Source organism: Lissotriton vulgaris, chromosome 2_1, assembly GCF_964263255.1.
Source record: "Lissotriton vulgaris chromosome 2_1, aLisVul1.2, whole genome shotgun sequence".
Taxonomy (NCBI): Eukaryota; Metazoa; Chordata; class Amphibia; order Caudata; family Salamandridae; genus Lissotriton; species Lissotriton vulgaris.
The window spans coordinates 1,960,672,480-1,960,699,984 of NC_141687.1; the positions used below are offsets into that span (position 1 = coordinate 1,960,672,480).

General features: G+C 44.4%; 1 protein-coding gene across 1 annotated transcript in view; it reads right to left on the reverse strand.

Moving 5' to 3' along the window:
- Nucleotides 1–27,505, reverse strand: part of LOC147733561 (aminopeptidase N-like) — a 491,573-nt gene that overhangs the window by 114,032 nt on the left and 350,036 nt on the right. Inside the window, exon 17 of the mRNA XM_086958148.1 lies at nucleotides 17,633–17,800. Coding sequence (XP_086814274.1) covers nucleotides 17,633–17,800 — 168 coding nt within the window. The remainder of the gene's footprint in view (nucleotides 1–17,632; nucleotides 17,801–27,505) is intronic.

Genomic DNA, 27,505 nt, shown 5'->3' on the forward strand with positions numbered 1-27,505 from the left:
CTACTTCCTTGGATTCCTAGAAAGCACAAAGAGTTCTTTCGACACACCAAACCTCCAGCAACCTAGGAAATCCCGATTTTCTTTGTTTTGATTTGAAATAGAACTCCTGCGAGCACTGTAAGAACAGCCAGTCTTTATTGACGTCTTATGTCTAAACCTTACGTCAAACTCGCCACCTTTCAGGTATAAATATACCAACGTTGCCTTAAGAAAACACACAGTGGTGGTTTTGGAGCAGAGCAGCTATCTACTTGCCCGATAGCCCAGCTGATGCGAGAGCCCAGGGACGCTGCCCCTCCTCTTTGACGCGCTGAGAAAGACGCTGTATTTACTCCTGCCGAGAAAATCCAGCTCCGGCGTTTCCAGCCTACCCTTGCGGGTTGCTGGGATATCAAGTCCTGAGGAAAGAGATACCAGACCTCCTACATTCTATTCCCAAGGTACAGTGCTGACTAAACCCTTAAAGAGAATTCTTGAATCAGATTCTTGGCAAAACCAACTTAACTTAAACTGCTACTTACTTACTCCTTCCCACGTATTAGGCTTAGGTCAGGTACACCGGTGTAGGTGTGTTTTAGAAGCACCAGTTGAGCACGTTAGTCAATGTATATATGTATGTATATATTTTATCTATTTTAAAGTATCTTATGGCTAAGAAACCATATCAATGCTTTTACAGTATTATTTCATAATACTCCTTTTACTGTACGTACTTTACTTTATATTAAGTATTGCAATTGTGGCAATTAATTTCTCTTGCATGAGAAGGAAGACTGCTCAATAAATAATACCTTTCATTGAAAACACCCGTCTCTCTCTTCTCTGCAGTCTGGTGAAACTAAGAACGCACAATTGACTGAGTGAAATAGCTGTCTATTGTTTTCACACGACTCTAGAGATTTACTCTTATTCTGAGGGAGCAAAGTTGTCATGTTATATGGTTGTCGGAAGCTAATCCCTTCTTGTCTATCCAGAGAGGTTAAACTCCTCCTCGTTTATTCGAGAACGTTTCTAGTGACCTCTAAGCTAGCTGGCAAACCTTAAGTCTAATATAGTCAGTAGAGACCTAGTCGACCTCAGTCCTTCGTCTACACTGCTGAATATATTATTCCAATGCGCAGAGCCTATTGGGAATATAGGAACTACACTACAAGCCACTTAAGGAGATGCACTTCCGGAAGCGCAGCCGAAGGCGCGCCTAAGGCAAGCCCATCTGCGCCCATCCGCGCCTGGGCCGCGACCAGCGCTAGCCATGCTGCTCATGACCTCCCTATCAAAGAACCTGCTGGCTTAGGTCTCAAATATTAGCTTTGAGACCCGAGTCTGGCTGCAATAACATTAAGTGTAACCCCGCTTGGCTGCTCAGCAAGCACTTCTTCTGCAAGGACGGCCCATTCTATATTCCCTGTTCTTCCGCTAACCCTCGAGTTTGTATAAAAGAGGAATCTCATCAAACCCCCCACGGGTGATAAAATCCTGTCTCCTCAACTGCCGGTCCCTTCCACGGCACTTTGGTGATATCTGGCTGTCCTTAAACTCGAACTCCTAGGACCTGATGTTCCTCACCGAGACCTGGATAAAAGACACCTCTAACCCTGACATTACCCTAGCAATCCCTCCGGAATGCCAACTGGTCGGGATCAGCCGACCAGGCGTTAAAGTAGGAGGAGGGTTAGCCATAATATCACAGTCACATTGGAAAATAACCTCCAGGAAACTAGCGAATACTGGCCCCATCAAAACAATGTTCTTCAGTATCTCAGACCCCACGCACCTGATTCTTGTAGGGGTACTGATTTACAACCCACCAGGCACCCAGCCCTCCTACCTCACAGAGCTATTAGCTACCCTTGCAGATCTTTCTTTGAAACACCCCCACTTCACTATTTTGGGTGATTTTAATTTACATGTTGATGACTTCTCCTGTGCGAAAGCTAGGTCCATGATAGAAACATTAGCAGGCATCAACCTAGAACAGAGAGTTCAAGGCCCTATGCACAAGGCGGGTCATACCTTAGACTTCCTGTTCTCGAACCTGCCGGCTCTTACTACCTTGCCATCGCTATCTATTATCTGGTCAGACCATTTTTTAATTCCATTCGATTTGACCTCCCCCCTCACTCCCCTACTGCTTTAAGTAAAAAAACGGAAATCCTGGGGAGAAAGTGGTACAAAGTTACCTGTGACTTGCTCGAACCTGCAATGGTCAACCTGAATTAGCAACCTTCGGACGACCTTAATGCCGATGTGGAGAAATTTAATAAGTACCTCTCTGCAGCCGTAGACACCATTGCCCCCCTTCAATCTCACACGTCGGCACGTGTTAAACCCTCCGCCCCCTGGTTCTCCCCGTCCATGCACGAAGAGAGAAGTAAATGTAAGAGACTTGAGCGGATTTGGCGCCTCAACTATGATCCCTCCGCGAAAGTTAATTACAGAACTGCTCTAAATTTTTTTTACAAACTCCAGCAAATGGCCATGAAAGAATATTTCGCCACCAAAATCAAGACCGTGGACAATTCGGCCAAAACACTATTTCAAATTGTGAAGGACTTCACGAATCCAGTGGCTCTGGCTTGTCCTACTGAACCTAGTCAAGAGCTTTGTGATGGCCTCTCTGATTTTTACCATAAAAAAATCACGGTTATTTTCTCCTCTCTCAATCCCTCTGAGGGGTCTTGGGAGGAGACTACCCCACTATGCCCGCCCTCTAGTTAATCACTGCTCTGCACCTTCAAGCCAATCTTCCTAGATACTGCCTTTTTGAAAATGCAGAAATTCAAATCAGGTTCTCCACTCTATCCGGTCCCTGCCAAGATTTTCACTTCCCTCGCCCCTGCCATTATTCAACCACTTCTTTCCATATGGAACTCCTCCCTTCTCTCTGGTCATTTCCCTTTTGGTGGAAACAGGCCACAGTAATCCCCATCCTGAAAAAACCTGAGGCTGACCCAGCAGTATTTAGCAACTATCGTCCCATCTCGCTCCTTCCTAAACCTGCCAAAATACTGTAAAAAGTCGTCCAAGAACAATTGGCAGAATTCCTGTAGACAAAAAGTCACCTCCACGACTCACAGTCCGGCTTTAGATCCGGTTTTAGTATGGGGACAGCCCATCTGGAAGTCACAGAGACGATCAGGGAGAGTGTGGACAGAGGCGAGATAGCCATGCTGGTGCTCCTCGATCTGTCCGTGGCTTTCGACACCATCTCCCACTCCATACTGCTGGACCGGCTTCACAAGCTAGGGATACGTGACACTCCTCTGGCCTGGATTAAATTCTTTCTGACTGATAGAACACAACAGGTGTGGTGCCGGCCCTATTTTTCCAAAGATAAAAAACCCCTTAGTTGTGGTGTTCCTCAGGGATCGGGGTTTAGGCCCCTCTTCTTCACCGTCTATCTGTCTCCATTAGCAGATGTAATAGAGGCTCACGGAGTCAGAGTGGTCTCTTATGCTGATGACACTCAGCTTATTTTCACCTTCAGAGACCACTCTGACAATACACTCGTGAATTTCAAAGCCTGCCTCTCTAATTTCGTATCCTGTATGACACTTAATACCTTGAAATTAAACACTGACAAAATGGAGGTTTTATTCTTTAACCAAAAATTTCCTTTACCGTTGACGATGTGGTGGCCTCACAAGCTGAATCCCCCCATCTCCGGTGAAAGTGGCTCGTAATCTAGGCGTCCAAATTGACAATCAGCTGACATACAAAATCCAAATCCACAAAGTGACCTCTGCCTGCTTTGGCAAGTTGCGTATGATAAAAAAGATCTCGCCATACCTGCCCTTGGACTCTCTGAAAACTATTGTACATGCCCTCATTACCTCCCACCTAGACTATTCTAATAGCCTTTATGTGGGCGCCACAGCCGATCTCCTTCTCCGGTTGCAGATTTTGCAGAACGCTGCAGCTAGACTGATTCATAATGTTCCCTACCGCCACTCTATCTCCCCTCACTTAAAGAACCTGCATTGGCTTCCAATATCCACCTGCATTTAGTTTAAGGCCCTAGTCCTTACCTTCAGGGCCTTGAACGGCAAGGGCCCGGCATATCTAAGATGTAGGCTCAAGCTAGTACACTCATCGCGAACACTCAGGTCCAAGCACCTCCGACTCCTGCGACCCCCCTGCTTCCTCTGCTCTAGAAAAGGAGGTAGAGCCTTCGCGGTGGTTTCATCAAAACTTTGGAACTCCGTCATGCTGAGTATTCGACGGATTGAGTTAGAATCTCAGTTCAGATGTAAACTCAAGACATGGATGTTCTCCAGCTACTAACTTCTTGGTTCTTGCCGTTACTGTCCACAGCGCCGGGACACCCCCGCTGGGGGTAGCCGCGCGCTTTACAAATTTTGTCAATAATAATAATAATGCTTAAAAGTTGACCATACCTTGACATGTCCTTAATGAAAGCTTCATATCATATTACAGAATGCTTCTGATGAATAATATTTTGACATGTTTTACTATAAACACTTTATCGTTAAATAAAACGACTTCTTTCTGTTTCACACACTAAATGCAATGCATGAACAAAAAATGTTGATCTCTGAATACATTTCTTTCTCATTTATAATCAAGAGATGCAGTGCTGAATAATAATCTGTGCAGCTGAAGTTTCTATTTCACATAGCCTATTGTTAAGCTAACATGCAATTTATTTCATTAGAAGGTTTAAAATGTGAGATTAGGTCTGAAAATGAAACTGCCTCATACTTAGGCATAGTTTTAATAATGATTCAAACTTTGTGATAATTCTTTGGGAGGTGTTTGTGTGGAATCCTGAGAATGGAAGGGGAGATACTGTTCTCAAGAATGAAACTGAAACCTTTTTGGATTAGAGGAGAAGATGTAACACTAACTGCAAAAAGATTTTCAGATGTTTATGTTAGTGTGTGTTCCAAGAGTAGGTCAACACTTTTCCATATGCTTTTCCACATGCTTTTCCCAGACACCTGCTTTGTACCACTTGTCCACACTGAAGCTGAATGCTAATGGCGTTATGCTTTAGGCTGATTTGCTACCCTTTATGACCTGATTGCAGATTGCAGTTGCTAGTGCCACTGCATGATTATTTTTGCTGAGACTCTACTGAGTTTTGTGACCCTCTCTTTATGAGACATTCTCGGGCACTGATTGATTGAATTTGATTTTTATGCATTATCTTGCCTCTCGAACTTTAACTCTTTATGGGTTCCTGCTAACACCATTTTTGCCCCATTCTTTAGAATAGGGATACTCTCCTTTATGGAACACACTGAATGCATAATTTGTTATGACTTGTTCTAACCATATTTTTATTATCAATTCTGTAATTGGACTGATACATTTAACTTATTGAATAAAAGGAAAAAGGAACTTACTGAACCCTTTTAATGAAAATAAAACCCTTTAAAACTAAACAAGACTCTCATTATTGACTGCACCTCGAAATAATATCGTTGTGATGATTAGTTGCTGATCTTCTCATAAACAATGGCAAAGGTCTGTAGCAGAGAAATAAGAAGAAAAAGTGTCAATTTGAAACATTTACTGATCAGCTTATTAGAGGTCAATTTGTCTGTCAATGCAAGGATAAACAGATGAGACAGAAACTTCTTGCTAAGGGAAATCCATCTTTAGATGAGACCATCAAAGTATCCAAGAATATCAAGATCTCTCAAGTTTCTTTAAAAGAATTAGATGATAAGCCCCGTGAGAGTGTCAATGTGGTGGGGGAAAGTAAGTCCAAACAAAAACATGCTCACAACAGTGGTTTCACAAGTATCAAAAATAAAGTATGTCTAATCAGTAGTAATTTTTGTTTCAGGTGTGGTAATGCCCCACACCTCAAGGCGGAGGGGGAAGTGTTCTGAGGCAAACATCATATGCAATTATTGCAAAAAAAACAGGACATTTTGCCAAGGTATGTCTGAATATAGAGATCTCAAAAGAAAACAGTGGAGTGTTTGGTGGAGTCTGAAGATGATTCAGACATGGAAGTAATTTCTGTGATCAGAGATGAACAGTTTATTCCCAAACCAATGTGAATGAACCGGTTGTATGGGGATTCATCTTGTTGTGTTGATCCTATTGTTGAGAAGAGTGCTGGGGACAAGGTCCTCAGTGTTTTGGCCGATTCCAGCGATTGGATCACCTTGATCACTCAGAAATTGTTTGAAGAGACATGGGGAGACAGAGAATTGCTGCCTTCTGACGGTTCACCTGTTTCTTAAGAAGATGTGCGCAGGATAGAACTTCTTCGTTTTAAGGAGGATATACTAGTATTCAAAGGGAGGAAGAGCAAGATAAGATTTAAGCTGCAGTCAAGGGTCTTAACATTCTTGGATGGTTTCACCAAGGTTTTTTTGGCATGATAATAAGACCTGGTGCCCTGGATCAAGTGCTGTTAGTTGCTTGTGAGAAGGAGGTACTTAAGTGGACGCAGAGTTTCCCTTCTGTCTTTGTTAATAGCCTTGTTAAGATTAATGGTTTCAGGAACAAGATAATTGTGAAGGAGGGTGCTATTCCTGTTAAGCACAAACTTAAGGGAGTTCCTTTCAGTGTCAGGGAAGATCTCATCAAGGAGATCATGAGCTTGTGTGACAAAGGAATTATAGAACCGACTGAGTCTTCTTTGTGGTTGTCTCCCTTAGTTGTAGCTCGCAAGAGGTGCATACAATTGCGCCTATGTGTGGATTTGAGGTCACTCCATAGGAAAATTTGGGTTGACTCACACCCATTACCCAAAATAAATTACTTATTTGCTAGTGTCAAAAGGGCTTAAGTTTTCTCCAAACCGGATTTGGCTAGTGCCTATCACCGGATAGAACTACTTCCAGACTCAAGTCATTTGACTGCTTTTGCTTCTTCCTCATGGGACATTCCAATACCATCGGATTCTGTTTGGCTTGTATCTGCTGCCTCTGTGTTTCAGAGAGTGATGCAATATCTTTTGAGAGGGGTTGAAGGCATACTGGTGTTTCAGGACAATGCCTTAATCCATCCTAAAGATACTGAATCTCACAATGCTATTCTATGAACTGTACTCAAAATATTTGAGAAATATGGGGTGGTTCCCAAGACCAAGAAGTGCAGGTTCTTGAGCAGAGAAGTTAGATATCTCAGTCATTTGATATATCAAGAAGGAATTAGACCTAGGCAAGGTCTTATTGAGGCTATTGTATATAACTGGAGGTAAAACCTTGCTTGGTCTATGTATTACTCAAGGTGCATCCTTTATTTTGCCCCATTAGCAACTTACTCAAGAAGGGTGTCAAGTTTGAGTGATCTGAGGAATGTGGTGCGGCTTTTGATCAAGTTAAATCCAGTTTACGTTTTAGCAAAGCTCTTAAGCCTTTTAATCCTAATTTGCCCTGCTATATTGCTGTGAATGTCAGCCGGGTGGGGTTGGATTTCATCCTGATGCAGGGTTATGGTGTTAAGGAAAACACTGTGGCATTTGGGTCGAGTGCTTCGGGAAGCTGAACTTCAGTACTCAGTTCTAGAGTAGAAATTACTAGCTTATTTGTGGGTGATAGAAACATTTTGTCCATACGTATGGTGAAGGCGCTTCCAAATGAAAACATGAACCAAACCCTTAGGTAACGTGAATAACAGGCCCACCAACCAGTCCTTAGTAGCAGTTCTTTTTTTATTGTTTACAACAGCTATAGAAGGGCTATCGATATGGCTAATGGTTCTGCCCACTGGGGCTTAATTTGCAATTGAATGAATTGGTGTTAAAATGGGGCATGGCAATGGATTGTTAGTTAAAAACTACCACTAAATATGATAAATGTTGTTATATAGACATGCCAAAAGCCATGAATTAGTTTCAGATTTAACTGATAAAGCTTATGGAGAGAAAACAGCATGTTACATTACAAAACTACAAGTCTGTCTTCTAGCACACTATTTTAGTAGTTCATCATGTGACATTCTCACGAGCACTGTATTTTAAATGGTTGTGTCTTTATGTAACTTAGTTGGTGAGCAAGCCTGCTGGGCAGGCGAAACGGATCCGATCAGCCGACAATAAATTGTAACTTTGGCCAGAACACAGCAACGTCATTCCTTGTTTAAGAGGCTTTAATCGGACCTGGCTTGTTTGGTCCGCTGTTGACGACGCGCCCTCTGATTTTGAGCTGCGACGGGTAAAACAAGCAACAAGTCTGAAATATATGTATATACATATTTTTTCTTTTTTCTTTTTTATATTTTTTATTTTATTACAATGTTTTGGGTGGGTGATGAACCAAGGTATGTAGTATTGTAATATTGGCAGAGAATGTTTTGTTCACAATATTCTTAACATTATCCTCCAATATTTCTGATGTTGCCATGAATTGTGAAGTTTTGAAAATGTTATGGTTAAAGGGGGGACTGTTGACTGGGGGCAGTTACTGATGGGCTTGGAGCTGGATGGACCTGTCACCCATGTAGCCACTACAATAAATCTACTGAATTTACCTTGCCTCTGGCGTCTTCACTACCCTTTGCTGACTTCTAGTAAAATCTAGGATTCATCTCAAAGTTCTCAGTCTCACCAATAGAGTTTTGCACAAGCCTCACTTAGGGCCTGATTATGAGTTTGGCGGTACAGGACCAGCGTGCCATCACCCCACTACCTCACCACCAGACCCATGTGCACATTGCCCGCCATATTATATCTGTTTTTGTCACTGGCAAGTGGTTCTTTGGCATTTCCATAGGAACCGCAATGGGAGCGTCAACGGCAGTACCTATATGGCATGGACTGGTGCAGTTCATGCTGTGCAGGTGCTGGGGTGAATTCACACAGGGGGACACAACATGTGCCCCCTCATGCATTCCATGGCACAGAGTTAACAGGGGTCGATGTAGGGCCCCCTTTGTTTCCCCTCTGCCACTATTGTCATGGAGGAGGAACCACCATGAAAACGGTGGTGAAGAGGAAACTCAAGACCGCCACACCACCACCAGGGATTTCAATGGTGGTCTGAACACACAACTTGTAATAAGGTGCTTGGATGACTGGTGCAGCAGTGGCTGGACTACTACCACTGTGCCACCATGAGTCTGGTGAGTCATAGACTGCCAGACTCATAATCAGGCCCTTAGTGTCACTTTACCAGTCTTCTTGGTTGTCGCACTCCTGTGCCTCTTCTCTACTAAGTGTGCCTCAGTTTAAATGTGTGTTTTGTAGTGGTAGGGCCTTCCATACCCTGTGACCAAGACTCTGGAATGGTGATGCCCAGGAGATATGGATTATGCAACATTTATGTATGCGGTCAGAGTTTTTCTTCCTACTGACCTATAGTTTGGGCTGCGTTCGTTTTTCAGATTATTTTTCCTTTTATTCATAGGGTGCAGGTGCCTCAGTGTATGTGCACTCAATTCATCATCAACAATAATAATAATATTGGTCTGAGAACTTCAGGTATTGTACTGGAAACTTCTGGAAGCAAATTGTGGAGCGGCAACCATTTTGTAAAGGTATAGATACAAGGGTTGTAATACCTACTTTAAAGTAGCATTTTCCCAAATTCGTGAAGAAAAAAGAACGCCATGTTTGACAACCCTCATATTTTGCACTCTGTCAACTTTCTCCTCCATGCTCTGCAATGCCTGCAGTATACCTCATCTAACAGTTGCGACCATGGAGATGCCAATGCATATCAGGCAAAGAAAAGAGAAACCTCTCACCACGTGTCTGGTATAAGAATACATGACGTGCTGCATTCTAACAGAATATATTGTGAAGAAACAAAGGAACCCATGTAAGGTCTGTCAGGGACCTTGGGAATTAAGCTATTTTTAAGAACAGTGGTCCCTAGAGAAACAACAGTAAAAAGAGTGGAAATGAATATAGACCCAGTCAGTACTATATTTGTATAACTTATCCAGCAAGACCAAGGTCAGATATTTAATACTTTAAATTCAAATAGGAACAATACAGACCAAACAATTTGTAAGTGAGGCACAAGCCTGCATCCTACTAAACCAAGAGGGACAAACAATGAAGAACGCAAAAGGCTCAGGCAAAGCTGTAGGTTTGTTAAACACACAATGTTCATGTCACAAACAAATTTGAAGAAAACACCTTTACACATTAAATGACAATTTAGAGCGGTTTATAAGGTGTATCGGGTGTCGACAGCGTTTTGATCCATATATACAGTAAATGGATCATCATCAGGACATTTAGAATAAGCATGCAAGCTTCCCACATCTCGGAAGCCGGCATTTACTGGCTGCAACCCAGGAACACGGATCTAGCACAACCCTATATCTGGAATTAGGAGCATGCAGCTGCAGCTTCATCCCCCATTGGGACACTCAAGTCACCGCGCCTTCCCCTTCCCATCACTGGGTGGGTCTCACTAATACTGTGCTATTACCTTTGACGCTCTAAACGGTCCGGTTCCCCTACACCTCTGATTGTATTTTTCTTGGTCTGGCTGTTCACCATTCATGCCCTCAGTTTCATATTAGTTACTATCTATGTGGGAGTTGCCAACATTTATTACAGGCAATTGCATAGAGGTATGCTTATTCGAAATGTCCTGATGATGTTCCATTTATTGTATATATGGATCGAAACGCCGTCGACGCCCGGTACACCTTATACACTGCTCCAAATTGTCATTTAATGTGTAAAGGTGTTCTCTTGCAATTGGATTGTTACATTGAAAATTGTGTGTTTAACAAACCTACAGCTTTGCTTGAGCCTTTTGTATTCTTCATTGTTTGTCCTTCTTGGTTTAGTTGGATGCAGGCTTGTGTCCCACTTACAAATTGTTTTGTCGATATTGTTCCTATTTGAATTTAAAATATTAAATATCTAACCTCTATCCAGCTGGACAAGTTATACAAATATAGTACTGACAGGGTCTATATTCACCTCCCCCACCCCCCTTTTTACTGTTGTTTCTTTAGGGACCATTGTTCTTAAAAATTGAATTCTACCAGAATGACGTGAAGTCATGGGAACATACCACAACCTGTGAGTCCTGTTGCAAGATGTAAGAAGTTCAGAAAGGTTTGGCCATCTGCATGGATTCAGGTTGGCTGCCAGAAGCCAGTCAGAATTGTTCTAATAAAAAGATTTGCTCTGCTGAGAGGGCAGCTAATCAGATTGATGTTATTCAGCAATCTAGCTGGCCAACTGTGGCGTCTGCATGTAATATGACAGTTCTTTTCCATTGGTAGGATTTGTATTCTATTCAACTTGAAGTCAGTTAGAGCTAGTCTCCTGTCCCCTCTGCAGTGGCTACTTGTTTATCTTCTGCTACAATGAAGGTATGCACTTCTCAATGCCACGATATTAATTAACAGGAGAAGGTCCATGTGTCAGACTCCTTCTGCTAGTCAACTGGTACAGAACTGGAATAGGCCTTTCACAAAATGCCTGCAACCATGCACTAGCCAGTAAACTAATAGTCTGAACACAAATAAACACCTGCAACATACTGTTTTTTACATTCATGACTGTGGAATCCCATCCACTAGAAACACTGATTTGTGTTTAGATTTGCAGGTCGAAAAAATATTTTGCACAGGCCTAAGAAGGGCACATATTTACAAAAAATATTTGTAAACCGGTATAAAATAGGATTTCCAGGACTAAACAAGCTTGTCCATAACTACCTGCTAATTAGGCCTGGGTGAAATTAAAATTACGCTGGAGTAAATCTTTCGTAAATTTGAGAATTTTGCATTATGCTTTTTACCTGAAACTCTTGAAATTATGCAAAAACAACAGTTGATGGACAGAATGCAGAACAATGTAATACATTCACCCCAGTACAGAGATCTGGGCCTAAATCCATCGTTTTTTTGCGCTCCACACCACCCCAGTTCAGACATGGCCATATGCAAATCAGCCTTGACCCTGTGCCTCATGGGAACAGTCCAGCTCGAAATGCCAAGCCATGTCTTCCCTGGACCGGAATCAAGCATCCTAGGACCGGTTTCTGGCTATCAGCCGTCATCAGCCAGGATAGCTTGACTCCAGTGGTGTGGAGAGCACGGGACTCACGTCTGAGCATACCCATCCCACTTGGGGTGACAAATGCAAAAACAACAGTTGATGGACAGAACGCAGAACAATGTCATACATTCACCCCAGTACAGAGATCTGGGCCTAAATCCATCGTTTTTTGCACTCCACCCCACCCCAGTTCAGACATGGCCATATGCAAATCAGCCTTGACCCTGTGCCTCATGGGAGCAGTCCTGCCTGAACTGCCAAGCCATGCCTTCCCTGGACCGGAAACAAGCATAGGGGCCATTGGAGTAAGAACTGTGATGTCTTTTGTTTCTGACCATTTCTAAATAAAAAAAAATCACCCCCACACATTGGAAGAAAACTCCAAGGGTGTTTTGTTGATTCCGGTGTAGAGGGCGTTGCCGTAGTCCAGTCTGCTGGTAATGAGGGCGTGGGTGATATTCTTTCTGCGATCGGGTGGGATCCATTTGAAGGTCTTGCGGAGGATGCAGAGGCAGTTGAAGCTGGTGGACGCGACAGTGTTGATCTAGCGGTTCATGGAGGGGGAGGGGTCAAGGATTAGGACAAGGTTCCGAACATGGTCTGTAGGGATGGGTGGGCTCTCAAGGGTGGAGGGCCACCAGGTGTTGTCACAGGCGGAGTTGCAGGATCCAAGGACGAGGACCTCAGTCTGCTCTGAGTTGAGTTTTAGGCAGCTGTCCTTCATCTAAGCGGCTACATTTCGCATTCCTTCCTGGAAGGTGCGTCTGGTGATTTCTGGGATTTTGGTGAGGGAGAGGATGTGCTGGAAACGATGATGAGCCAGTGTTACCTGACGATGGCGGCAATGGGGGCCATGTAGGTGTCGAAGAGTGTCGGGCTTAGTAAGGATCCCTGATGTACTCCGCAGATGATGTCAGTGGGGTCAGAGAGGAAGGGGGTAGTCTGATCCTCTGGGTTCTGCCAGAGAGAAAGTATTGGATCCAGTCGAGGGTGGCCCCTGTATTCCTGCATTATGGAGTCTGGCGGCTAGCGTGCGATGTGAGACTGTGTCGAAGACTGCGGAGAGGTCTAGGAGGATGAGGATGCGGTGTGTCCCTGGTCAAGCAGCATGCAGATTTCGTCGGTGGCGGTGAGGAGTGTGGTCACGGTGCTGTGATTGCTGCGCAAGCCAGACTGGGATGCGTCTAGGATGGAGTTTTCTTCGATGAAGGTGGTCAGCTGGGCGTTCACTGGTCTTTCAGTTACTTTGGCTGCAAAGTGAAAGAGAGAGATGGGTCGGTAGTTCTTCGATGTCAGTTGGGTCGGCCGTTGGAGGGGTTTAACCTCTGCATGCTCCCAGTCGTCTGGGAAGATGCTGGGTAAGACAGAGGATTTTATTGTTTGTCCTAGTTCAGGTGCGATGACTGTGGCAGCCCTGTGGAAGATGTGAGGGGGCAGGGATCCGTTGGAGCTCCTGAGTGCGTCTTCTTCAGGGTAGAGGAGATGAGTTTGGTGGGCGCGGGTGCCCAGGAGACGAGGATCAGTCTCTCAGCAATCGTGGGTGATGTTGTGATGATTGCTGCTGGCTCGCTGAAGTTGTCGTAAAGGGCCTAGATCTTCAGGTGGATGTAGGAGCTGAGTTTGTCACATAGTTCCTGGGAGGGTGTGAAGTTAGTGGCTTCCCAGGTGGGTTTAGCGAACAGCTGAATGACGTTGAACAGTTTCTTGACGTTTGATGAGTTGGTCATGACTTTGTCTCTGAAGAAGGTCCTTTTAGTGTCCCTTATACGCTGGTGATAGTCTTTCAAGGTGCTCTTGTGGCTGTTACGTGCTTCCGTGGTTTTGTGGCTCCTTCAGGTTTTCTCCAGGCATCTGCAGGTGCGTCTGGCTTCTTGGAGTTTGGTGATGAACCAGGCGGCCCTCAGAGGACATAGATTGGCAGTGCGGCAAAGAAGTGCCAGCTTGTCGGTGCATCCGACGACCCAGCAGTGGAATTCCCTGGCTGCGGAGTTGGTGTCGGTCACGGCTTTGGGGGGGGGTCTTGGAGGAGCGCGGTGTTCAGGTGCTCTACGGTGACCTTACTCCAGTTCCGTTGTGGTGAACGTGGGGTGGGCTTGGGTGCGGTGGTGGTGTTGAAAGTGAAATGGTCGCAGTGGTGGTCCGTCCAGGGGGGCTGGGTGGTGTGGATGAAATGGATGCTTGATCCTCCAGCGAAGATGGGGTTGAGGTGTGGCCTGCTCTGTGGGTGGGAGTACTGACGAGTTGTTTCAGTCCTAGGATGGCAAGGTTCTGGGGGAGTTTGGTGGAGTCGGGTCCTGGCTGTTTTCGAGAAGGAAGATCAGGTCCCCGAGCAGGATGTAGTCTGTGGAGGTGATGCCGTGGGGTGCAGCGAGTTCAGCTAGCTATAGTGGTTGCGGGCTGTGCACGGGGTCCATGTGGTCTGTAGAAGAGGGTGGCTCGTAGCATGGTGCTGGGGCAGGTCTGGATCTGGAAGTGGAGGTGTTATATGTCAGAGTGGTGGCCACTCGTGCTGGATGTGGAGAGTCGGAGGGGGGACTTGTGTGGCCGGTCTTTTCTCTGGATTTTGTAGCCATCAGGGATTGCTGTGGCGATGTCAGGGCCGGAGGTGGCATTGCTCCAGGTTTCCATGAGGAATGCGATGTCGGGTGAGAGGGTGTTGATTAGGTCCCAGATCTCTATAGCGTGTCGGTGTAGGGAGCGCACGTTGAGGAGGATGCAAGTAAGGGTTTCAGAGGGTTGTTCAGTTGGTGGTTCTTCGGTGGTTGTCATCCGCACGAGAACTTTCCATGGGTCATGTTGCACGAGAATCTTACACAGTCAACGTGGCCTCCGGGGTTGTGGGCATGGAGGGTGGCAGAGTCGTATTGGTGGGTTCCCAGAGGAACAGGGTCCCTGGCGCTGGTTGCGGTCGGGTCACAGAAGGGCGCAGACGGGCTTGCCTTAGGCGCACCCGCTGCGTGACCGTGCAGCGGTCGCCATTATGTAGGGGAGTGGGAGGGAATAGAGCTGGAGGCGGGAGTGGGGCTGGGTCAGGGGGTGGGGCAAGAGGAATAGCAGGACCAGTGGAAGCTGGAAGCACTGAGGCGCAGTAACAGTGACGTTTTAAAATAGTAATGCCCTTGAGAAGGACACGCAATATCGGTGATTTCAGTGATGCCCCTGAAAATGAACAAGCAATACACACACACAATAATGCAAAAAAATACCCCAAGACCTGAGGCAGAGTCGGGCACGACGATTTAACCCTGCTTGTGGAGGATGCGGGTGAAAATCGGCAGAAGAAGCTGCCGGGGAGAGTGCTGCCTGGACCAGAGCTCAAGGCATTACAAGCGCTCCTCCACAGCGGTCGCCAAATATGTAGGGGAGGGGAGCAGGAGTAGGGTTAGAGGCAGGAGTTGGGCTGGTACAGGGGCGAGTGAGAGGAAGAGCAGGACCGGCGGAAGCAGGAAGCGCTGAGGCTCTGTAACAGTGAAGTCTTAAAACAGTAATGCCCCTGACAAGAACACGCAATGACAGTGATTTCAGTGATGCCCTTGAAATTAAACAAGCAATACGCACACACAATAATGCAAAAAAATACCCTAAGACCTGAGGCAGAGTCGGGCGCGAGGCTCGAACCCTGCTTGTGGAAGACTGCGGGCGAGAATCGGCTGGCGGAGCTGCCGGGGAGAGTGCTGACTGGACCGGAGGAGTGGCGTGCACTTGCAGAGTGTCCCTACAACTGGTTTGAAATGGGCTCAGAGCAACTTGCTCAAAGAGAACAAATACATTTTGGAGTATAAGTATCAGACCCAAAACGCCAAACGTTAGAACATTCCTGGAATTCAAGAAGAACATTTGCCAAGGAAAAGAGATGGCGAGACTGAGGAGAAGTACTGCCCTTGCTGTGTGTCTGGGGTTGGCCTGCAGTTGTTGTTTCTGCCAAGAAAAAGAGAAGGACTTTGCTGTGTGCTGTGTCCTCTGCTTGAAGGTGATCTCCACGCCGCTCGCCTCTGCCACATCGATCGCCGATGCATCCTGGATTTGCATGCATCGTACCTGTGCGCCACACTTTCCCAACGCATCACCTGCTAACCGGAACCATCACGAAGAATCAACGCATCACTCCCCATACAGATCGGATTCGACGCAACTCCTCCTCTGCGTTTCGCAGAACTGTAGCATCACTTCCCCAAGGAGTGTCACATCTCTTTGCTTTCTGACTCTGTGGCTGGTTGGCTTTTGAAACTTTGAAGCATCTACAGATACTTTGGTGAAAAGTCATGCATCCATAGTTTTCTATGGTACGAGTTCTTGAAACATTTTGAAAGTCATATTTTCATCTGTTTATGTTGGATTTTTGTCAGTTTGGTCTTGTTTAGTTTAGATAAAGATACTTTATTTTTCTAAACTGGTGTGGTGTCCTTTTGTGGTGTTTTCACTGAGTTACTGTGAGTGTTGGTACAAATACTTTACATATTGCCTTTTGGATAAGCCTGTCTACCGAGGCGGTAAAGTGTGTTTTCCCCTTGCCCTGACTAGAATCAAGGGTCCCCATTTGGACTAAGGTACTCACCTCTGCCAACTGGAGACCCCCATTTCTAATATTTATTAATTCATTATATATTAAAAACAACTAATATCTGCTGCCCGAGCTATTTTCATCGCTATGGGGGCCTGGATTAGTCGGAATTTTCACACTTGTAGCAGTGTGCTAGTTAGTAATGTTGTAGATACTGTCACTGGCAATGCCAGCAGTGGCAATGGGTGGTGTAAACTGCATAGGCCACCTAATGAGAACCCAGACACTTACTTTTTTTTACAAATTAACCACTGTCAGGCCCTCCTAACTCACAACTGAGCGTGTGGGCCTAGAGATGTAGGACAAGATACTCTGCCACATTTGTGACAGAGTATTCCTACCAGCCATATTCTAAGGATGTACCATGTTACAACGCATACCATTACGACTACCTACTGTTACAATGCGACCATTACAACGCATACCATTACAACGCATAGCGCTTTGAGGTGCTGGATAGTGGTAAGTATAATTTACTATTCTAACTCCAGTCCCCGTGGACACTAGGGAAGGTGTTGGATAGTAAATTATACTTATTCCCTATCCTAGAGCGCCCCCCAGCGCAATGCGTTGTAATGGTATGCGTTGTAAAAGTTGCGTTGTAACAGTAGGTAGTTGTAAAAGATGCGTTGTAACAGGTGTATACCATATTCTAAAGCGGGCCCTGTGTTTCCACCTGGAACATAAAAAGGGCAGAAGAATTTGACCTAAATGACACCAATAGTTGTGATTCATTTAGAGATGACAATCTACTCTTCAGTTTGCTCAGTTTCTACATTTTAGATTTTCACTTTGCATCCTGAAGAATATAGACGTCTAATTTATTCAATAGGGGCTGGCATATAATCTTCAAACAGCCTTACCATGACAGCTTCATAGATCTGCACCACAATTATTACCATAACAAAAGGCTTTGCTCAATATTAAGCATCCCAACACATCAATCCGCCAAACGACATTCTTATGCAGGACCATAAGACATGTTTCATATTGAAGTAAAGTTCAGGTCTATCTATTGTGCATTATTTCCTGCTATACTAATCCCATCTGCTGCAGATGGCAAAACCTTAAGTGCTACAATGTGTACTACCAGCCAATTTTTTTTAGCTTACCTGTTTAGTATCCATGGATCCCTACTGCAGCCCATTGATAGTCTGAGTGCCTCGGCCGCTGTTGCCACAGTCTCATTCTCGAACATTTTCCATGCAAAATCCCACTCTGCTTCTCCTCCTTGTGCTATTGCATTGCAATAAATGGTAATTCTCAGAATTGGTGGAATGCTAGGGGAAGAAACATAATATTTATAAGCCAAGGTGATAATTTCACACATAGTTGGTCATGCATATGCTATTATCAAGTGCTTAATTTTTAAAGAAAAAAAAGTAAGTACCATGGCCGTAGGTATTTCCCAGGCGACCAGTGCAGCTTGTACCACCTACTTCCCCTGCCAGCGCTTTCAAATACCAATATTATTGCTATTAACCATTAGACTCCTACAAATGTGACAACTTGGACTATTTGATGTCACAAAAAGCTGTAAAACTGCCTGAATGTGCTGGTAATTTTTTAATGCATTGTAAATTGTGAAGTACTCTGCTGATGTGCTCAGTTCAAAGATAATAAAACTGCACCACCATTTGATAGACTGTCAAAGTGCTGGTGTTAAAAATAGGCGCTGGTGCAGAGCATCAGCAAACACCTACGCAAACAAAATAATTACCAAAGACTAAATGACAGCTTTCAACAAATAGTCTGATTACAGGAGATGTCCCTACATGCCATAAGATATATGACTAATGATGCAACCAACATTTTCTACAGGGTGACCCGAGAGTTTTGTCTTCCTTTACTGAACCCATGTTTTTTGGCTTTGAGGATTCTATGTACATTTTTCCTGCCAACCAGTGGTAAAGTACTTTCCCTTCTAAACATAGAAAGATTGGTCTAAATCTGATTGGTACATTTAATTTTCTTATAAATCCCAAGTAAGTGTAACATATGTTCCGAAGGCCTGTAAATTGAATGCTATTACTCGGCTGGAGTATTAATTGTGCCACCCACTAAAGTAACACTGTAAAACAAGTCTCAAGTCTATCACTGTAGCCTGTAGTCTTGTTTTAAACTGTCATTTCAAGTAGGCAAAATAAGCCTTTTCCTGGCCCAAACCTTCCTTTTTAATACATATAAGTCAGCCCTAGGGTAGACCCTGAACAGACAGCTGTGTGACTGACTGTATCATTGTGGGAGTGGGTATGTGAGTGACTGAATGGGCGTGTTAGTGTATGTATAAGTGGTTGTTTGGGTAAATAAGTGGGTGTGTGAGTAGATGCATGGGTGATTGTGTGAGTGGCAGTATTGGTGAGTGAGTGGGTGTGTGAGTGACTGTATGGGTGACTGAGTAGTTGTGTGAATGGCTCTACGAGTGAGCGACTGGATATGTAAGTGGGTGTCTGGGTGAGTGGCTGTGTGAGTGGGTATATGGGCAAGTGAGTGGCTTTAGTAATGTCTATTGTACAAAATAAAAAGTGTGTGAGAGGCTGTATAGTTGAGTGGGTGTGAGTAATTGCATGGATTAGGCCTGGGTGGTAAATTCCGTTCCGATCTTGGAATTTACAGAATTTGGGTTATTTTGTGTTCCGCGGAGAACACGGAATTTCACAAAATTCCGCCATCCCCGTCTTCGTGGAAGTTTTTGCTTGTTCGCGCTGTCAAAATGCGTGTTCATGAGATATTTCTCCCTGAGCACGCAAACAGCGTTCGCGAACAGGAAAAAAGCATCGCGAACGGGCGGAACAAGCAATTCTGCATGTTCATGGAATGTTTGCGTGCTCACAGATTTTCTACTGTTTCACGGAGCTTTGCATAGCGCGACTATGCAAATTCAGCCCACCCCTAGTATGGATGTGTGAATGGGTCTGTAAGTGGTTTTGTAGATGGGTGAATGGATGTGTGAGGGGTTGAATTGGTGAGTGAGTAGCTCTATAGTAGCTATATGGATGAAAGAGTGGCTGTATGGGTGAGTGATGGCTTGTGTGAGTGGCTATGTGAGTGAGTGTGTGTGTGTGTGTGTGTGTTAGTAGTTGTATAGGTCTGTGAATGGGTTGGTGAGCGGTTCTGTGAGTGTGTGAGTGACTGTATGAAAGGTTGTATGGGGGTCTGAGTGAGTGTGTGACTGATTCTGTGGATGATTTCATCAGTGATGTCATTTGAGATATCATCCGTGATGCCACTGACCATGTCATGAGTAATGTAATATGTGAGGTCATAATTAGTGCATTGGGGGCTTAAATTATAGTGTTATCTCAGATAACTAGAACTGTAACCTTTAGTTTTTGAAGTGAATATATATATATACATATGTATATGTATATATATATATATATATATATATATATATATATATATATATATATATATATATATATATATATATATATATATATATATATATATATATATATATATATATATATTTATACCTTACCTACTGTCGGTTGCCAGTAGGTAGTTATAGTTAGGACCTTGTTTCTATTCAAAAAGCGTTTTTCTTCTCCCAATAACTTTGGCGCCAGTCGACGAAACTTCACGACATTTTCAAAACTAGTGGGACGCTCTAGTCAGCTCCTATATTGAAAGTTTCAGGGTGATTTGGCAAGCGGGGAATGAGAAAAAAGGGTGATCCCAAAACGTGTTTTCTCCATGTTAATTCCCATAGGAAACTTTAGACACGGCTACAGCCCGAACTGCTGAACGGAATTACACTAAATTTGGCACAAAGGTAGCCCTTGTTTCAGAAAGAACTATTTTTTGTAAATGGTGTAAATCTGTTGAGTAGTTCCTGAGAAATTCAAGAAAAAGAGGTGAAACAATCAATTTCCCATTGAAAACTTTAGACACGGCTACAGCTCGAACTGCTGGATGGAATTACACAAAATTTGGCAGAAAGGTGCTTGGTTCAGAAAGCACTCTTTTTCTTAAATAGTGTAAATCCGTTCAGTAGTTGCTGAGAACATCAAAAAATAAAAGTTTTGATATATAGAGGCCCGGCGGATCCGCGCACCCCGCCGATCACGAGGTGTATTCTATTTGGCTGTCAACACTTTAAACAAGGAAGTGTTGGTAGTCATCTTGTGCCTCGGTAGAACCGAGGCACACAAAAGCAGTAAAACAAAAGCACAAAACAAGAAACGGGGCAGGGTAGAAACACCCTGACCCCCTAGGCCTGCTCAGGGGGTGCTAGAAGGACCCCCAGGGCCCAAGAAAGCATTAGAAAAAAAAATCAGTCGAATTCGTGCTGGGTGTGCAAATCCGGCGTGAAAATAAAAAAAAAGAAGCGTGACTGGGCTGGATCCCGGAGGCAGTAAATAAAAGTGCAGGGGGCCCAATCCCCCCACACTGCCCCAGGGACCGCCACCCCTGGGGATTGTCATAAATATTTGCGGGGCACACTCCACCCCACAGTCCCAGGGACCCCCACCCCCAGGGCTTGTTTTTAATCTGGGGGGGCCCCCCAAGCCCCGGGGACCGCCATCCCCTGGGGCTTTTATTATTTAATTAGTGAGGGCACTTGGCACCTGCCCTGTCATTGCAAACTGCTTTGCTTTATTGAAGCAAGAGCAGGGAAACCTGCTCTCGTATCAATGAAGCAAAGCAGATGGCTTTTCCACAAGGGGAGCTGCATGTTAGCAGCTCTCCATGTGGAAAAGCAATGCCGGCTCCCACAGGAGGACGGGGGGTCGGCAGGGACCGTTGGGACATTGAGGCTCCCCCTCTGTCCCCAAAGGAGAGGGCCAACCCCAGGGGATGGGGTCCCCAGGGCTAGAGGTGGCCCGAAGAGGGAGGCCACGCGGCCCCCTCCCCTTTTTCTTCTTTTTTTTGTTTTAAAGGAGAGGCCAGGCCCCGGGGGATGGGGTCCGCAGGGACATATTTGGCCTGAGGAGGGTAGCCACACAGCCCCCTAACAAAAAAGGGATGGCCAGGCTGTGGGAGATGGGGTCCCTGGGGCCAGAAGAGGCCTTAGGAGGGGAAGCCATGCAGCCGCCCCTTCCTATGAAATAACAAGATGATTGGCCATGCCCTGGGGATGGGTCCTGGGGACTGAATTGACTACAGGAGGGGGGCCCACGCGCCCACCCTCCTATTTACATTTTTTTTTAAAAAGGGGTCCAGACCCCAGGGGATGGGGTCCCCTGGGCCCACAAAATAGGACAGGAAGGGGGGCCACACAGACCCCTTCTTAAAAAAAAAGCCATTGCCGAGGCCCCACCAGCTCCCAGAAACACTCTGCAAACGGGCCATGTGGCGCAATTTAAGTTGGGAAATTAATCCCCTTCAATACTGGGGTCCCTGGGGGCCAGTAAGCGCCAGAGGTGGTCCAGGCCATGCCCCCTTTTACACCTCTCTGCAACGCAGCTCTGGTGCGCCTAATAGATATACCTGGTTGACTAATTGGACCCCAGGGACCGTCAGGATACAAGGGGACTTAATCTCCCAACTTAAGATGGCCACAGGGCATGTTTGCACATATGTCACCTCAGGCCCCCCCTCCCTTCAACACTGTGCAAACGCGCCGTAGCACGTTTTAATCCCCCTGCCCTATTATGTACTAGGGCCTTACAGAGGAGGTCATACTAATCACAGGGGTACCCCAACGCATAGTGTTCCCTAGTGTTTGTAGGTGTTTTCACTGTATTCTAAGTGTCTTTCAGCATAGAACGGGCTCTAGGCCTGGTTAGTCAGAGTCAGTTACCACTAGTACCCATCTGAAAAAGTTGTGGGCGCAGGATGATTTTGCAACAAGGCCTCTTTCTGTTCCTCTGTTGGTTCTCTCTGCACGTCTTGCTTCTTCTTGCACTTTTCTTCGTGTTTGTGGATTTCTGTTGCTTCTTTCTGGATTTCTTGCTAATCACAGGGGTACCCCAACGCATAGTGTTCCCTAGTGTTTGTAGGTGTTTTCACTGTATTCTAAGTGTCTTTCAGCATAGAACGGGCTCTAGGCCTGGTTAGTCAGAGTCAGTTACCACTAGTACCCATCTGAAAAAGTTGTGGGCGCAGGATGATTTTGCAACAAGGCCTCTTTCTGTTCCTCTGTTGGTTCTCTCTGCACGTCTTGCTTCTTCTTGCACTTTTCTTCGTGTTTGTGGATTTCTGTTGCTTCTTTCTGGATTTCTTTTGCTTCTTTCTGTGCCTTTTTTTTCCTCCTTCACATGTCCTACCTCTGTAGGCATAGTTAGAAACTAGCATTTAAAAAACTTTGAAATTCACTGATAAAAACATAGGTTACTGGCAGGTTATAGTTAGAAATGAGCATTTAAAAAACCTTAGAAATTCAATGAAAAAACCATAGGTTTCAGGGGTGTTATAGTTAGGTGGACATTTAACTCATACAAAACCATAGAAATTCCCCTGTTTTAGTTAGTTCAGGTAACTATACCTCACACCCCCGCAATGCACTGCTGATGACGTCACATATTACACATATTTTTTCAGTGAATATATATATACACTGACAAAGGCTCACGCCGAAACGCGTCTGTGCTTATCTGTTCCCTTTGATTAAAACTCTGGTTGACTCTTGGATTACGAGTGCTGCCTCTTTCTTGCGAAACAAAGAAGAGTTTTGAGCGACACAGACAGCGTTTTATTCCATAAAACAGGGTCAGACGCGTTTCAGCGGTACAACCGCCTTGTTCACTGCATTGTGAATACTCTTTCATTGCTTCTCCTTATATACAAGTGAATTCTCCCTTGGTTGCCAAGGCAACCGAAAGTCAGCCATAGACATATACAAGTGATATGTGGCTGTACTCAATGACACTGCAGTTTTTAACTTTAGAAAATATAAGGAACATAAAATGAAAATGATAAGATATACAATTGAGTTAAAGTATGGTACTCAAAATTGCAACATAAAGCAAAAAAAGACATTTCTTCTTCCCCAATTTGCGCTCTTCACAGTTGAAGCACTGAGGCACTAGGTGTAGGTTTCCTTAGCATAGAATTCTTTCGATTATACCAAGTGGCTCCCACTTATATTGAAAAAGTGATTATTCTGTGGAATATTTCCCGGTCACTGCACTTGTTAAACTACACGGGGTGCCTGTATCCCAGCTTTCAGATAGATATATCTGTGTTGGATAATACCAGACTTTTGCCATTTAAGCATGGGTGGTGAGACTCTAAAAAATTATGTGTAATGTCTAAAGGAGAATAACTCGCAATGACACTCCCTAAGCAGTAATGCACAAAGGCAGTGAATAGACCTGAGGGTCTCTAAAGGGGGGCCATTACAATGTATTAATATGGTACTGTGGAGGAGTGGGATTTAGCCCAAGTGGGCTTAGAATGGCTGGACCATTTGCAAATGTGTATTGTTTGTTGGCTATAATACGGTCACAATGCCTAGTGGATAGCGCGGTACTAAAAAGGGGAGAAAACATAATAATAAAATAAAATAAAGTTCAATAGAAACTTGAATGCTTAGAAGACTGGATAAGTGCTTGAAGGAAACTCTGTGATAAGTATTTACAAATGGACATTGAGGGCTTCATCGGCATTCATCCCTTGTGGGATCTTGGAGTTGAGCAGAATAATAGATCTCGACTCTAGTCTCCTAAGGGCCAGTAGCCTGTCTCCTCCTCTTGGATTTTTTGGTACATTGTCAATGACAAAGTATGTGAGATCTTGGGCCTTTCTTGCATGACATGAATTGATATGCCGTGCTACAGGGTAAGCCTGGTCATCATTAGTGATGGCCCTCAAGTGTTGCAGTATGCGTATGTGCACAGGGTGAATGGTGCTCCCTACGTAAAGTTTATTGCAAGTGCATTGAAGTATGTATATTGCAAAATAAGTTTTGCAATTCAAACTGCTGCGAATGATGTATGGTGTTTGTTTGAATGGCATTTTTATTAAATGTCTTCAACAAGAACAAATGAGCGAAGAAGGAAATTTGAAAATCAACAATTTACCAACAAGAACTCTAACAGCTGCTGAAAAATCAGTTTTGAAACTTGATCTGTCTTTTTGCCCACCAAAAAGTATGAATACACCCAAACTCATATAGATCTTTTTAAGTTCACCCGTAAGTTAAAACTACACAAGTATTTCAAGTTCAAACCAGTTATAACGAGAACTAAACAATCATCTTCAACTGTGACTGATACAGACATCTTAATGGGAAAAGTTCTTAAAACCCTTCATGTGTTGGAGAGTCTACGAACTGAAGACATTGAATCTACTAAAACTCCTATGAGCTTAACTCAACAGATGGCTCATGTAGGAGTAGAACAAAGTGGGGGAGCGAGTCCATTTAAGCATCCCTCAGTATTCCTCCCACAGATGCCGACTGATCCCATCAACACTTTCTCTAAATAAAGATCTCCTACTTTTTCGGAGTGTAGTGTGGTTTATGGGCCTCTTATTGCGTGCATGTTAAGTTAGCATGGCTTATTAGAAGTTTAAACGCCGTTTACCTTTTTGCTGCTATTTGCACATGACACTGCTTAGCTGTTTTTGCTGAGTTAGCTTTCACAAATGTCTATACATGAGAAAAGTTTTTTTTTTTAAATCTCTAGACATACATCGTGTCCCCAGTCTGCACAGTGAGTGCTGAGCCACCAAGGTTATCATAACGTGCGAGCATGTTTATCGGCGTGTCCCTGTAACACATTCTAGACACAACAATTTGGCAGCTGCAAGCCGAGTAGGATTCTGCCGCCTTTATCATAGCACACTTGCCAGAATTGGACACACTTGGAAGATTCCAGGCATGCAGAGAGGCTAACCGATCCTGATGTAATTTACAATTACTGAGCGGACAGGTAAATGGGGTCCCCCTAAGAAAACTCCTGGGACCTTCTATAGTTTTGTAATACATAGGTCCTAGATACAGAGGGTGCTTTAAATAGGCGTTTTTATCACCCTTTTGCACTGTCATTGTAACATGATTCCTCCTTTTGTATTTTATGGAATTGTAACCAGGCTGTCCGTATTATTCTTATCCATATGTATGCTTATGTTGATTAAAATACTGCGCTTGAGATAACGTTGTTAAAATAAACATTTTAACCGTACCGTGTCTCTATTTTACTCCTGTTGTGGACTGGTATGAACATATAACAGAAGAGTGTTCTCACTTCCCATCATTCCTGAGATGGTCCTAAGTTGCATGTTCTAGGTTGTCTAATCATTGGTTTCTTTGCAATAGGACGAAGAGCTAATGTGACACTGATTTCTAGTCTGGTAGGGGATTTTGGGTACTGAGTTGAGTTTTGGCACACCCTAATTCACTGATGTCCTAAGTCTCTGTGCACAGTTCTGTGCTTGCGCAGAGTCCCTGTTACATGGCGCCGCCAATGAGTGTGGTCTTATTGTGAAACACTTGAGTAGTGTTTTTATCAGTCTACACCCCTTCACTATCGTTTGTGGTTGACGGTAGTGATGGCTAAAATACCTACCTATAATTACATAGGTTGTTTCAAGCTTTTCATTCTCAAAGGTTTCGTCTTTGGATTACAACCCAGTTGTGCGTACTAGTATTGTCTTGTACTTTGCTCTCACTGTTTCGATATGGCTGCGGTTGATATCCCGGCTCACAGTCGTGTAGCTGTGCGTAATCATTTGCAGGAATACCTTGTTTCTCTTGAGGGACAGGCGGTGGTTTTTGTGGGCTCTGCTGACGTGGCGTACCCATTTGAGTTGTAGTACTCATGGGTAACATTTCCCGCAGTGGATGCTGTTTCTGGTGTTTTTCACTCGTATACCCCCGCTGATGCTCCTGCAGTGTACGCTCCATATCGGATGGTAGAAATTCCGATTTCTGTTGGGCAGCATGTCGTTTGGTTTAATGGCACCCTCCCACATATTGTTACAGTGGTCAGACAAGGACCGTTTTCCATTCCAGGCGCTACTTGGCCTGTGTTGGCTGCTTACACTCTGCATCCCCAGGTGGGTGTTTTAACAGCCGTCCAATTGCGACCCCTGTATGCTTCTTCGGTAGCAGTTATCAGGGGTCTGGTTCACTACATTACTCGCAACCTCCCGGGTGGGGCCCTGGCTGGTGCAGCGCATCCAGTTGGCGGTGGCGGACTCAAACTTAGTCCCATCATGGTTAATGCGGTCATGGGCAAGCGTCCCCAGGATAAGGAAGAAATTCCTTTTTGGCTTGCCGAGAAATTTGACCAACTGGAGGCAGTGTTCCCGAATACTAGTCCTGTTGAGAAACACAGGATTGTCACCGTGAGTTTGCAGAAAGACTCAGGGCCCGATTCACAGAACTAACTTAAGACAAAATCTTAAACTTACTACCATTTTCGTATTCACAGAAGGCACTTACTCATTTTGGAATTCACAGAAGACACTTAATCATTTCAGTATTCACAGAAGTTAGGGGTCCTAACTTTAGGACTCCTAAATGCCTTCTGTGAATACCGAAAGTCCTAAAGTTAGGATTGTTCTCAATTTAGTAGTAGTAAAGTTAGGACTCCTAACTTTAGGACTCCTAAATGTCTTCTGTGAATACGGAAAGTCTTAAAATTAGGATTTTCCTCAATTTAGTAGTAGTAAAGTTAGGGCTCCTAACTTTAGGACTCCTAAATGCCTTCTGTGAATACCAAAAGTCTTAAAATTAGGATTTTTCTCAGTTTAGTAGTAGGCTTTATGATATAGTTCTTGTGATTGAAGATGACATTGAACGTACCATAAAAGGGGTATTTTGGGGGAAAAAAAATTGTTAGCTGAGGTCGACTCTCCCCCCCCCCGTTTGTCTTGGCCGAAGGAGCAGGCACTACAGTTTGCAGAAGATTGGGCTAAGGCGCTTGTGCTGGCATTGTACCGTACTCATTGTGGATGGGAAAAAATATCCCCTCGACATGAGATCCCTTTGCGGTCGATGCCACAGCCACAACCCCAATAACCCATATGGCATGAGGCGAAAGCCTCTGTAGCCGAAATCCTTGAACAATTGGAATATCAAGGTGTCATTG